This window comes from Musca autumnalis, unplaced genomic scaffold (assembly GCF_047663935.1).
Source record: "Musca autumnalis isolate F117 unplaced genomic scaffold, ASM4766393v1 scaffold_1, whole genome shotgun sequence".
Taxonomy (NCBI): domain Eukaryota; kingdom Metazoa; phylum Arthropoda; class Insecta; order Diptera; family Muscidae; genus Musca; species Musca autumnalis.
Genome location: NW_027411644.1, coordinates 208,283,124 through 208,294,946, shown reverse-complemented (window position 1 = coordinate 208,294,946; position 11,823 = coordinate 208,283,124). Strand labels below are relative to the sequence as shown.

The 11,823-nt window shown below is 37.7% G+C and overlaps 2 protein-coding genes across 2 annotated transcripts; one reads left to right on the top strand and one right to left on the bottom strand.

Moving 5' to 3' along the window:
- The first annotated feature begins 2,629 nt into the window (after positions 1–2,629).
- Positions 2,630–7,839, top strand: Sf3a1 (splicing factor 3a subunit 1). The gene is made up of 9 exons (XM_073959990.1): positions 2,630–2,921; positions 3,029–3,193; positions 3,259–3,433; positions 3,496–3,821; positions 4,169–5,013; positions 5,076–5,313; positions 5,381–5,577; positions 7,442–7,615; positions 7,676–7,839. Exons 1-9 carry the CDS (start codon positions 2,819–2,821, stop codon positions 7,775–7,777), a joined length of 2,325 nt encoding a protein of 774 aa, XP_073816091.1. The 5' UTR covers positions 2,630–2,818; the 3' UTR covers positions 7,778–7,839.
- Positions 7,840–7,924: 85 nt separating this feature from the next.
- Positions 7,925–10,313, bottom strand: LOC141389013 (xylulose kinase). Its single transcript, XM_073959991.1, has 5 exons — positions 10,191–10,313; positions 9,298–10,125; positions 9,018–9,239; positions 8,770–8,959; positions 7,925–8,477 (listed from the first exon to the last, which is right to left on the bottom strand). Exons 2-5 carry the CDS (start codon positions 10,104–10,106, stop codon positions 8,220–8,222), a joined length of 1,479 nt encoding a protein of 492 aa, XP_073816092.1. The 5' UTR covers positions 10,107–10,125; positions 10,191–10,313; the 3' UTR covers positions 7,925–8,219.
- Positions 10,314–11,823: the final 1,510 nt, after the last annotated feature.

The window sequence follows — 11,823 nt, the reverse complement described above, 5'->3', positions numbered from 1 at the left end:
TATCGTAAAATTATCTATATATCGTATTAATTGTGTATAGTACTAACAAATGAAAAAATAAAAAATGATTTTATCGTTGAGACATCATAATAATAAATTTTGATAGATACAATTTGTGTTCAGAACTTGCAGCAGTTTTCCCGTTTAGTGCTAAAAATGCGTTCCCGTACTCTGAAGTCTAGCAAGACTTGCAATTCTCCTTAAACAAAAATAGCGCCGAATAACACTCTATTCTCCTGTTTTCTGCCATACAATTTTGGCCTAGTAGAAACTAGCAGCATGTTCATCTAAATACGATAGCTGATACGTTGATTTGCTGCAGTTTTTGTAATTTCCGTAATTTTTTCTTTCCCATATTTTTTAAGAAATTTGTATAAGGAAGCAATTTTTGACAATTCGCGCTTTTTTCTACCATTACCACTAAAAAAGTACGAGAACACAATGAAAAATAACAATGTAACAAAGTAATTTAATATTTTTTCACATTGTTTACAAATTTTGATACTAAAATTTTTTGTTGCAGCAATTAACCATCTACCTTGTTTATTGTGATACGTGAAAAGTGTTGCAACTTTTGGTACTTTTTCAGGCAAAAGCTGGGTTGTATATCATGTGTACTGTGATTTCGATGTTGATTTCGCTGAAATCACGAAATGAGATGATTTCATTTTTGTATGCGAAATCATGATAATTTTTGCTTGATTCCGCGCGAAATCACGAAACGCCTTCGAAATCACGAAAAGACGCCGAATGTAAACCAAACATTAGTAAAGTTCAAAACACATCCAACGTTTGAGTAAAGTTTCGTGTCATTTGGGTAGAAGAATAAAAGACAAAGTGCGGCCAAAAATAACACAAAACTTTACTCAACCGTTGGATGTGTTTTCAGCTTAAGGAGTAATGTAAGTAGTTATTTTTCTTTACATTACTAGTTTGCATCCAAAAATACAGTTAGTCACTAGTGCAAGTGCCGCTGCACTGCATCTTTTTACACGAAACCACCCTTGCGCAAGCCCTAACAAACTATTTTCCATTTTATTCTACCTCGGTTACAATAAACCGGATTAACCCAGTGGGTTTGGGTTTCAAACGTCAATTCCAGAGCGCAAACGTCAAATAAATCCTCATGAAGTGGGTTAACCCTGCAAAAAACTCTAATGTAACCGTACTAGGAACAAGACGGGAATACACGCGAACACCCGATTTTTTGACATTTTTACCACAGGTAGGTCTCGTTGTCCTGAATACAAAAATGTATATAACATTTCTGGAAAGTCCATACTTCCCGAGATATAGGCCACTAAAGTTCAAAATTTTCTTTTAAATTATAATTTTCTTTTGCAATAGCCGGCCTTCGGACGTGTATTTAAGACTCTCTCCTATGGACTGGTGCAAATCTAGGGAACGGGAACAAACATTTATTTTAAATTATAAAATTTTCATTAATTAACCGGCCTTCGGCCGGGGATTTAATGGCCTATGTACATAAAATGCCTCGCCAGGTTGCCTTGCTTGCTTCTGATAAAAGAATAAAAAAGAAAAGGGCAATCCAGTTCGAAATATGCTCGGCTTCCTTTATTCTTTTATTTTTATAATGTCAAAAATAAAGCAGGAAAGCAAAGCAACCAGGCAAGGCAGCTTATGTACGCAGGCTCTTAGACTTTCTCCTATGGACAGGTGCAAGTCTCGGGAACGCGCACAAAATGTCAAAAATGAAGCAGGAAAGCAAAGCAACCAGGCAAGGCAGGTTGCAGACCTTAAGAGCCTGCGTACATAAGCTGCTCTGCCTGATTGCCTTGCTTTCCTGCTTCATTTTTGACATAATAAAAATAAAAGAATAAAGAAGGCCGAGGAAATTTCGAACTGGGTTGCCCTTTTCTCTTTTATTCTTTTATCAGAAGTAAGCAAGGTAAGCAGGCAAGGCAGCTTATGTACGCAGGCCTTTAGACTTTCTCCTATGGACAGGTGTAAGTCTCGGGAACGCGCACAAAATTTTCTTTTAAATTACAATTTTTTCTAAATAGCCGGCCTTCGGCCGGGTACTTACAGGCCTGGGTGCACAAGCTGCTTTGCCTGGTTGCCTTGCTATCCTGCTTCATTTCTGACATAATAAAAATAAAGGAATAAAGAAGGCCGAGCAAATTTCGAACTGGGTTGCCCTTTTCTTTTTTATTATTTTATCAGAAGTAAAAAAAAAAAACTTTTGTTTCAGTTCCCTAGATTTGCACTTGTCCATCGGATAAAGTCTAAAGGCCTGCGTACATAAGCTGTCTTGCCTGCATACCTTAGGCAAGGCAGCTTATGTACGCAGGCCTTTAGACTTTATCCGATGGACAAGTGCAAATCTAGGGAACGGAAACAAAAGTTTTTTTTTTTAAATTATTAATTTTTCTCTAATTAGCCGGCCTTCTCGGGAAGCAGAGATTGTATATATATTTTTGTGTTCAGGACAACCAGAACTACCTGTGGTAAAAATTTCAAAAAAATCGGGCGTGCGCTTGTATTCCCGTCTTATGCCAAACATTCTAGTCTGGCAACACCTTATCTTATTTACATTCCGTACCGTAAATATATTACAGAATGTGAACAACCCTCATTATTAAACGTCAAATGCTTAAACGCCAAACGCTTTTATTTTGTTTGTACACAATTGACAGTTTCTGTCAGCGTTTCCATGCACGGGAGCAAACGCTTTGGAAAAGTTTTTATTGACGGGTTTTATTTTTTCTACAATTAACAATTAGTTTATAAGTTTCTAGCAAAAATAAGTAGAAATAAATAACATTGGAGGCGTTCATTGCGAGAAGAAAGCAACAAGATGCCGTCACTAGAAGCTGAAATGGCTGTTGATAATAATCAACAGTCGAAACCCATGTCTGGGCCAATTATTGGCATTATCTATCCTCCTCCAGAGGTTAGAAGTATCCTTTTCCAAAAAAAAAACAACTACAATATGCATTCACCTTGAGTTTATTATATTTTTCAAAGTTTTCCATACTCAGTTTTCTTTGATTTTAAATAAATTTAGATATTGTCGACAAAACTGCCAGTTTTGTTGCACGTAATGGTCCCGAATTTGAGGCTCGCATCCGGCAAAATGAATTGGGAAATCCAAAATTTAATTTCTTGAGTTCGGGAGATCCTTATCATGCATACTATAGGCATAAAGTGAATGAATTTAGAGAAGGCAAAGGTAAGTCTATCAATATTGGTGGAAATTGTTAAAAATCTGTTTTTATTTTTTTTTTTTTTGTACAGATGCCTCAGCGCCAAGTGTTCTGACGGGTATTAAACAATTGTCGGTTACAAGCGCTGCCCAACAAAAACAACAGGAATTGCTAAAACAAGTTGCCGAACAACAGTTTGTGCCGAAAGATCCTCCAGCAGAATTTGAATTTATTGCCGATCCCCCATCAATATCTGCGTTGGATTTGTACGTATTTCATGGTAGAAAATATTTTTCTTTAGAAATAACTGTCCTTTCTTTAACTACAGGGACATTGTAAAACTGACAGCCCAATTTGTGGCCCGTAATGGTCGTCAATTCTTAACCAATCTTATGAATCGTGAGCAACGTAATTTCCAATTTGATTTCTTGCGTCCGCAACATTCACTCTTCCAATATTTCACAAAACTCCTGGAACAATATACAAAGATTTTGATACCTCCCAAAGATCTATTGGGTAAGCTTCGTGCCGAAAGTGGAAATCAACGTGTTTCTATGAATATTGTTTTGGAACAGGTGAAATATCGTGCCAACTGGCAAAGACATCAGGAGGCACAAAAACGTCGCGAGGAGGAGAAGGTGGAAAAGGAGAGAGGTAAGTTACAGCAAAAAAATTGTCAACATGTACGCGAATAAGAAGAGAGGAATATGACAACGTTCTCTACGAAGTTAACAGCCAACTAGTTTTGTACATTGACAGCCTAAATGAATATACTGCACTGAAAAACGATAGCAACTAACATAAGATAGATGCATGGATACTTCATTTGCCATCAAGTCCCTAAGTGTTACTTTTGTAGATTAAAAGGGATTTGTTGACAGAATGGTTAAGTCGTACTGATACAGAGGAATAAAGTTCAACTACTGCAACCTGAAATCCCTCGTCGTTATACTTAATTTACGAACTCGTTTGTATTAACATTAACCTCAATCTCATTTCAGTGGCATATGCTCAAATTGACTGGCACGACTTTGTTGTGGTGGAAACCGTAGATTATCAACCATTTGAAACTGGCAACTTTCCACCGCCCACAACCCCTGAAGAAGTTGGTGCTCGTGTCCTCATGGAGGAACGTTTGCAAGAGGAAGAAGGTGATATTGAAATGCAAATTGAATCTGACGAAGAAGATAGCGATGAGGAAACAACTGGCCCAGCTGCCGTCAAACTATCACACATGGAAAACCGTACTGGTATTCATATGAAAGAAACCTCATATCAATCACAGGCATCCAAAAAAGATAATACCCAAGTTCAAGATATGGATGAAGCCTCCAGTGATGAAGAATCACCATCTACGGCTAAAATGCAACCACCTGTTGCACCGCTTATGCCACCAACACATGATAAAGTTGTGGTTAAGAAATACGATCCTAAAGCTTCGCAAGCCAAACCCGTCAAACCAACAACCACGGATGAATTTCTTATTTCACCAATTACTGGAGAGAAAATTCCCGCTTCCAAAGTGGCTGAGCATATGCGTATTGGTCTTTTGGACCCACGCTGGGTAGAGCAGCGCGACAAACACACCGTGGAGAAAATCAATCAAGAAAATGTTTATGCAGCCGGTACTGCCATTGAGGCTAGTCTTAAACAATTGGCAGAGAGACGTACGGATATTTTCGGTGTGGGTGATGAGGAAACAGTTATTGGCAAAAAATTGGGTGAGGAGGAAACCAAGAAAGATGATCGTGTTACATGGGATGGCCATACATCAAGTGTTGAAGCAGCTACAAGGGCAGCCAGGGCCAATATAACTTTGGAAGATCAAATTCATCAAATACATAAGGTGGGTGAGCAAAAGGTAATGAATTGGAAAAACATACTAATTTGTTTTCTTTTCATTTTTAGGTTAAAGGCTTACTACCCGATGAAGAAAAGGAAAAAATTGGTCCCAAACCTGTGGTCAATAAATCTGGTGGTCAACATCAAAATAAATCTTCACATGCTCCACCCCAACCGCCACATCAATCTCATCATCAACAACAGCATCAAGGTGGCAATCAGCAAGCTCAGCATCAACAACAGCATAACATACCAGCCCAACCACCAGTCATGATGATGCAAATGCGTCCACCACCCATGATGCGTAAGTGTACCAAATTGTGGTTTCTTTTTTTTTCTTTCCTTTTAATAATGTTGTAATATTTTTTTAGCACCACCATTCCCTGTACCAGGTTACATGGCACCAATACCAGCTGCCGCCCCACCAATAACCCCAGCTCCAGCTGTTATAGATCAAACCATTATACCTTTGGCTCAATCCATTGCCGTTGATGATGAACCACCAAATAAGAAATTACGTTCAGAAGATAATTTGGTGCCGGAGGCAGAATTTATTGCAATGCATAAGGTAATATCATTAATTAAAATCTTAAAACAATATTCGCATATTGTCAACTATGGGTCTCCCAAAAAAATTTTTAAAAAATCCAGGCTTACTGTCGACCTTGGGTCTCCAAAAACTAATCTTTAAAAAATCCAGGCTTATTGTCGTCTTTAGGTGCCCCAAAAAATCTTTAAAAAATCCATGCTTGTTGGCGACTTAAGGTGCCCAAAAATCTTAAAAAATTATTGTCGACTTAATGTGCCCAAAAATCTTAAAAAAAATCCACGCTTATTGTCGACTTTAGGTGCCCCAAAAATCTTTAAACAAATCCACGCTTATCGTCCACTTTAGGTGCTACAAAAAATCTTAAATAATCCACGTTTATTGTCGACAATAAGTGCCCCAAAATCTTTAAAAAATCCACGCTTATTGTCGACTTTAAGTGCCCCGAAAAATCTTTAAAAAATCCAGTCTTATTGTCGACTTTGATCTCCCAAAAAATTATTGAAAATTCCACGCTTATTGTCGACTTTGGGTCCCCCTAGAAATCTGTAAAAAAAAAACCCACGCTTATTGTTGACATTGGGTCCCCCTAAAAATCTTTAAAAAATCTACGCTTATTGTTGACTTTGGGTTCCCTCTTAAACATTTTAAAAAATCCACGCTTATTGTTGACTTTGGATCCCCCTGAAAATCTTTAAAAAATCCACGCTAATTGTTGACTTTGGCCCCCCTAGAAATCTTTAAAATATCCACGCTTATTGTTGACTTTGGATCACCCTAAAAATCTTTAAAAAATTCAAGCATACTACCGACTTTGGGTCCCCCTTAAAATTTTTAAAAAATCCGCGTTTATTGCTGACTATGGGTCAACTTAAAAAACTTAAAAAAATCCACGCTTATTGTAGAGTTTGGGTCCCCCTAGAAATCTTTAAAGTATCCACGCTTATTGTTGACTTTGGATCCCCCTAAAAATCTTTAAAAAAATCCAATCATATTGTTGACTTTGGATCACCCTAAAAATCTTTAAAAAATTCAAGCTTACTACCGACTTTGGGTCCCCCTTAAACATTTTAAAAAATCCGCGCTTATTGCTGTCTATTGGTCACTCTAAAAACTTTAAAAAATCCACGCTTATTGTTCACTTTGGGTCCCCCTAGAAATCTTTAAAAAAAATCAGGCTGACTTAGGGTCCCACTTAAAATTGTAAAAAGTCAACGCTTGACTTTGGGTCCCTCCTAGAAATCTTCAAAAAATCCACGCCTTTTGTCGGCTTTAGACCTCATAAATTCCAACTTTTCTTGTCGTCCTTAGGTCTTCTTAAAATTTTTGGTTTTTAAAATTTTTAAAAAAATCACACTTATTGTTGACTTTAGATCAGCGACGACCACAGAAATACAACCAAAGCGAAGACATGTATGAACGTATGAGTGAAAAAAGCAACAACCACATTATGTTTTTGTTTGTTTTCATTAATTTACGCTGTACGTGAGAGAGAGAAGCAAATGCAAAAACAACTCAGTGGGCGCCCTCACTATACGATCTAAGCAAAGAAGCTCGCCCCTGGTATACGATCTAAGCAAAGAAGCTCGACCCTGCTTTAGATCCTCCTAAAAATCCTAAACAAATCCAGGCTTATTGTTGACTTTGGGTCCCCCTAGAAATCTTTAAAAAAATCAGGCTGACTTAGGGTCCCACTTAAAATTGTAAAAAGTCAACGCTTGACTTTGGGTCCCTCCTAGAAATCTTCAAAAAATCCACGACTTTTGTCGACTTTAGGTCTTCTTAAAATTTTTGGTTTTTGTTGTTGTTTTTTTTTTTTTTTATTATTTTATTAATTTTACTCAAACTGAAATAATTTAATCTCTACTTTTCTTTCCTTTTTTAGAGTCCGATTACCATACAAGTGCAAATTCCAAATGTTATTGACAAATCAGAATGGAAATTAAATGGTCAAACAATTGCTGTGTCATTGGCCCTAACCGATGCTGTAACTTTGTTAAAGAGTAAAATACAAGAAGAGACTGGTATGCCACCAGCAAAACAGAAAATCTCCTATGAGGTAAGGAATACAACAAAGCATCAACATTCAATTTTTGTTAATATTGCTTTCTTTTTTCAGGGCATGTTCTTTAAGGATAGCAATACCATGGCTTTCTATAATCTACTCAGCGGAGCTACCGTTCATTTGCAAATCAAAGAACGTGGTGGTCGTAAAAAATAAACTTTACATATTAATTGAATATGATGAGTTTCATCTAGCTGGTATAGTATCATATAAAGAAAGGAGTACATATGTTATTGTAATACAATACATCTATAAATACTGATGAAGCAGATAATAAAGGACACATTAATGATGATACCATTATTTTTTAACAAAAAATATTTTGTTTTTTATTTTTTATAATAGAAAAGAAAAACGATTGCACTTTTTTGTTGTCTTAAAGTTAAAAAATATTGTTATGAAAAAATTGGCTTAGTAGGAAAACAACAACTATGGATAATAGTCCATATAATAATATCTTATACAAGACACTTTAAATTAGAGGAATGTATGATTTTTCTCCGTGTTTTTTTTTTTTCTAATTTATGGATTTCATCATTCAAGTCTTTTTCTTTCTATGAGAGTTTGGTATAAAAAATTGTGTTGTAATGGGCAAATATCATTTATTTTGTTGCAAAACATTGGCCATAGCTCGATAACGATCCAACATTGGTGTATAAATATCTGCACTATCTTTACTGGGCTCACACACAAGTTCCACATGATTCGGTATAAAAGGTAAAATGAAATCATGATAACTTAGGATGTTGGTATCGTCGGTAGCCTTGTCTGCTGCTTCATCCTTGGCATGCTCCTCCAAATATTCACAATATTTGGCGCGATATGCAGCTCCCAATAGGGCGGCCTCACTGGCTTTCTGTAAGAAAAATAAAATATAATAAAATATTAGTTTAGAATTAAGATAATCTTTAAATCTAAATTAACAAGTTTTTCAGGTTTTTTTTGGTGCTTCATCCTCGCAGTCAATCTGTCACCGCTTAAAGCAGAAGGACTTTATCTGCATCAACAATTAAGAGTGACCCACATGTATGTTCAGAAAGATAGTTGTACCCACTTAAAACCGTACTTGTCAAATTGCTGTTGATCGAGTCAACCGATGAGTTAATGGCTTTTAAGGTTTAAAGCTCTGGAAACAATTTGGAACTCACTTGTATATAAACGGGTGCATTGAATACATCCGAAATAACTTGGAGAATTGACTTATTTACTGAAGCTCCACCAGTGGCTATGATTTTTGTTTCTGCCCCAAAATGGAAACCCATATCAGAGGCAATGGCACGTCTGTGTAACATTTGACCCTCAATTAAAGCTCTTATTTCAGCTTCGGGAGATGTGAATCTAAAGCAAACAAAAAAACAATGATTACAAAAACAAATCCATAGATTTATTAACTTACTTCAAAACACCTTTGGCAGCATCAGCAGATGCAGCCGTATGAGATTTATTCCAACGCAACACACCCTTTGCCTGGGGAATTATTTCCATTGTGTGAAAATGTAAAGCCATATTACCATAATTACCACGTGGTGTAGAATCCAATAATGAGCTAAATGTTTCCCAACTATTTTGGGCCTCGGCACGTTTCATGGCATCTCTAACCAAGGAACCATTGCGGAAGCTGTAAAGAAAAAAGTGAGTGCATATTTTGATCTACCATATCTATTACTGCTAATTACCACAACAAACCCATATATTGATCTTCTTCGGTGGGATGACACAAAACATGTCCCTCTTCCAAGTGCGGTGGATGTTCCAAATTCATCATTAAGGTATCACTGGTACCCAAGGACATCACCAGCCAATCCTTTTCAACCAACATGCCAGACAATGCCGAAGGATTGTCACCCGTAAATGCTGCCACCTGACACTCCGCAGGCATACCAAAACGTTGAACAAAGAAATCACAAAGTTTGCCCAAAACTGAATTAGTCTTCACCGCCACACCAAGACGTTCTTCCAAATCGGGTGCACACGCATTTAGACATGCCTTTGACCATGTTTTTGTATTAATATCAAATAAATTCATTCCTGAGGCATCAGCATAATCTATTGCCGCCACATCACCAATAAACAGTGATGCCAAAAAACTGCTAACCAATGAAATACGTTTAGAATCTTCATAGGCATGGGTACGCTGTTGATAGACTTTTCGAATTTGTGGTCCTGTGAAACGTGGATAACATTTACTACCGGTTATAGTAACCATTTCTTGGGGACCACCAATTGCGATTTCCATTTCAAGGCACTGATTCTCTGTCGAGCCATCCATCCAGATGGGGGTACGGGTTAAAACAAATGCAGAGTCATCGATTTGTAAATGCAAAAATTTATCTGGATCGAGATTCTTTAAGGTATCTATGCCATGACGTGACCAATAGAGAGAGCCATGTTGTTGTGCCGAGCCACCAATGGCCATTACTGTACTCAAATCGGCACCCTCCATAACCAAACGGTCCATAACAATGTCCAGCGCCTTAACCCACATGACGGGTTGGACGAAATATCTAGCGATAGGAAAAGATGAAATGAAATTGTATATTTTTATAAATATTTTATTTTTAATACTTACTCATTTTTCCTTGCACCAGCATTGGCCCCACCCTGAGTGCGAAACTCTGGAAGATCTGAATCAAACTGTACCTCAGCTGTAACAAGAACTTCCAGTTTGTTATTTAATTGGACGGCTTTTAACTGAAATAGTAAAAAAACTTATTTTTAGAAAAGTGAAGTTTAAACTCGTGGGTGAAGGATTAAAACTTCAATAAGTGTGTCGCGTAGTCATATCATTGACTCCATATCACTGAACTAAACTACGAGACAAGTGGCGCTAGATCATCTAAAGAGATGTAACATTGGATTCGGAATTATTGAGTTGTTGGCAACTTGTTTGTCACTGTCGAACCCTGGAAAGAAGGACGATAAGACCTCAGACACGTTTGCCGATATTACGCTAACTGATCCGAAAAGTTGCCAAAGTATTTTAATCGAACATTTGTCGTGCACCCCGGGAGTGACAGGGCAAAGAGAAGAATACTACGCCGCATTAGATCTCCTCCCGCCGAGGAGAAAACACCACAATTCGCAATGGATTTAAATGTAATTAGGAACGCTAAATGATCCAAAGGGTAATAGTACGTTTAGACTATGGTGGATTTAGCAAATCCAGTCAATTTAAGTTGTCATATTCATACAATATACGTCAAATAAATCGAGATAATGCACTTAAACGTGTTATAAGTGTATAGTTTAACAGGCGTTTTAGGCTCTGACGGTACGACTATGCTGAAACAGCAGGATAAGTGGGGAGTTGAGTATCTCACAAAAGTTCTCTACCTGTCGTTCGTTACCCACATCGTGCCCGAAGTCTGGTAAATGAGCAGTTTGATCCCGCCCGGCAAGGATGCCAGCAAAGGTGAATCATACAGACTGATTTTGCTTTTGTCGTCCGCAGCAAATACTCTTCAGGCTTTACTCTTCCCCACTATCAGAAATATCTATCAATTTACCTATCTTCAGTATACGTTCCGTAAGCAGTACAGCATTACTACTGTTCTGTACACTATCTCCACATATATTAGACGAGGACTCGACCAGAACAAGCCGCGCGATAGACAGTGCTGGTGGAGCTGGACTTATCAAAAGCCGTCGATACTGTCAAGCACTCTACGCTGTTTGAGGACCTCGAACAGACTACCCTCCGACTATGTTTGACATTTTGGATAATAAATTATATGGAATTCCGGAACAAAAAGTAGTGGGAAACAGTGAACTCCTCAAGGTGGGGTGTTATCTCCAGAACTGTTTAACCTCTACCTCTCCTCTATTCCACCGCCTCCAAACGGCATTGTGACCGTAACGTATGCGGATCATTGTACAATCTTGACTTTGGGTACCTTCCCTGATGGTATTTGTGAAAGGCTGAACTCCAATTTGACTGATCTTACTACCTTTTTCTACGCGAGTATTATGCAAATATCCGCCACTAAGACTACGGACACTATGTTTACGACATGGACTGCAGAGATAAGCACAGAGTTGAATTTCATGGTCGATGGTAACAGAATTCCAACCACTAATTAATCTAAGATTTTAGGGTAAACATTCAACAACATGTTCACGTTGTCCGCGCATGCCAGAGCTATCTGCGACAAGCTGAGGTTTAGGAACAAGATCCTCAAGCCCGTAGCCATCAGCACTTGAGG

What these genes read in the sequence shown, in the direction of transcription:
- Sf3a1 (XM_073959990.1), top strand. Translation starts at nt 2,819, where the DNA reads ATGCCGTCACTAGAAGCTGAAATGGCTGTTGATAATAATCAACAGTCG. An exon ending in GCGTCCACCACCCATGATGC is followed by an intron (nt 5,314 to 5,380) that starts GTAAGTGTACCA and finishes ATATTTTTTTAG; the next exon opens with CACCACCATTCCCTGTACCA. An exon ending in AACAGAAAATCTCCTATGAG is followed by an intron (nt 7,616 to 7,675) that starts GTAAGGAATACA and finishes TTCTTTTTTCAG; the next exon opens with GGCATGTTCTTTAAGGATAG.
- LOC141389013 (XM_073959991.1), bottom strand. Translation starts at nt 10,106, where the DNA reads ATGTGGGTTAAGGCGCTGGACATTGTTATGGACCGTTTGGTTATGGAG. An exon ending in GCTGCCAAAGGTGTTTTGAA is followed by an intron (nt 8,960 to 9,017) that starts GTAAGTTAATAA and finishes TGTTTGCTTTAG; the next exon opens with ATTCACATCTCCCGAAGCTG. An exon ending in ATGCACCCGTTTATATACAA is followed by an intron (nt 8,478 to 8,769) that starts GTGAGTTCCAAA and finishes TTTTTCTTACAG; the next exon opens with AAAGCCAGTGAGGCCGCCCT.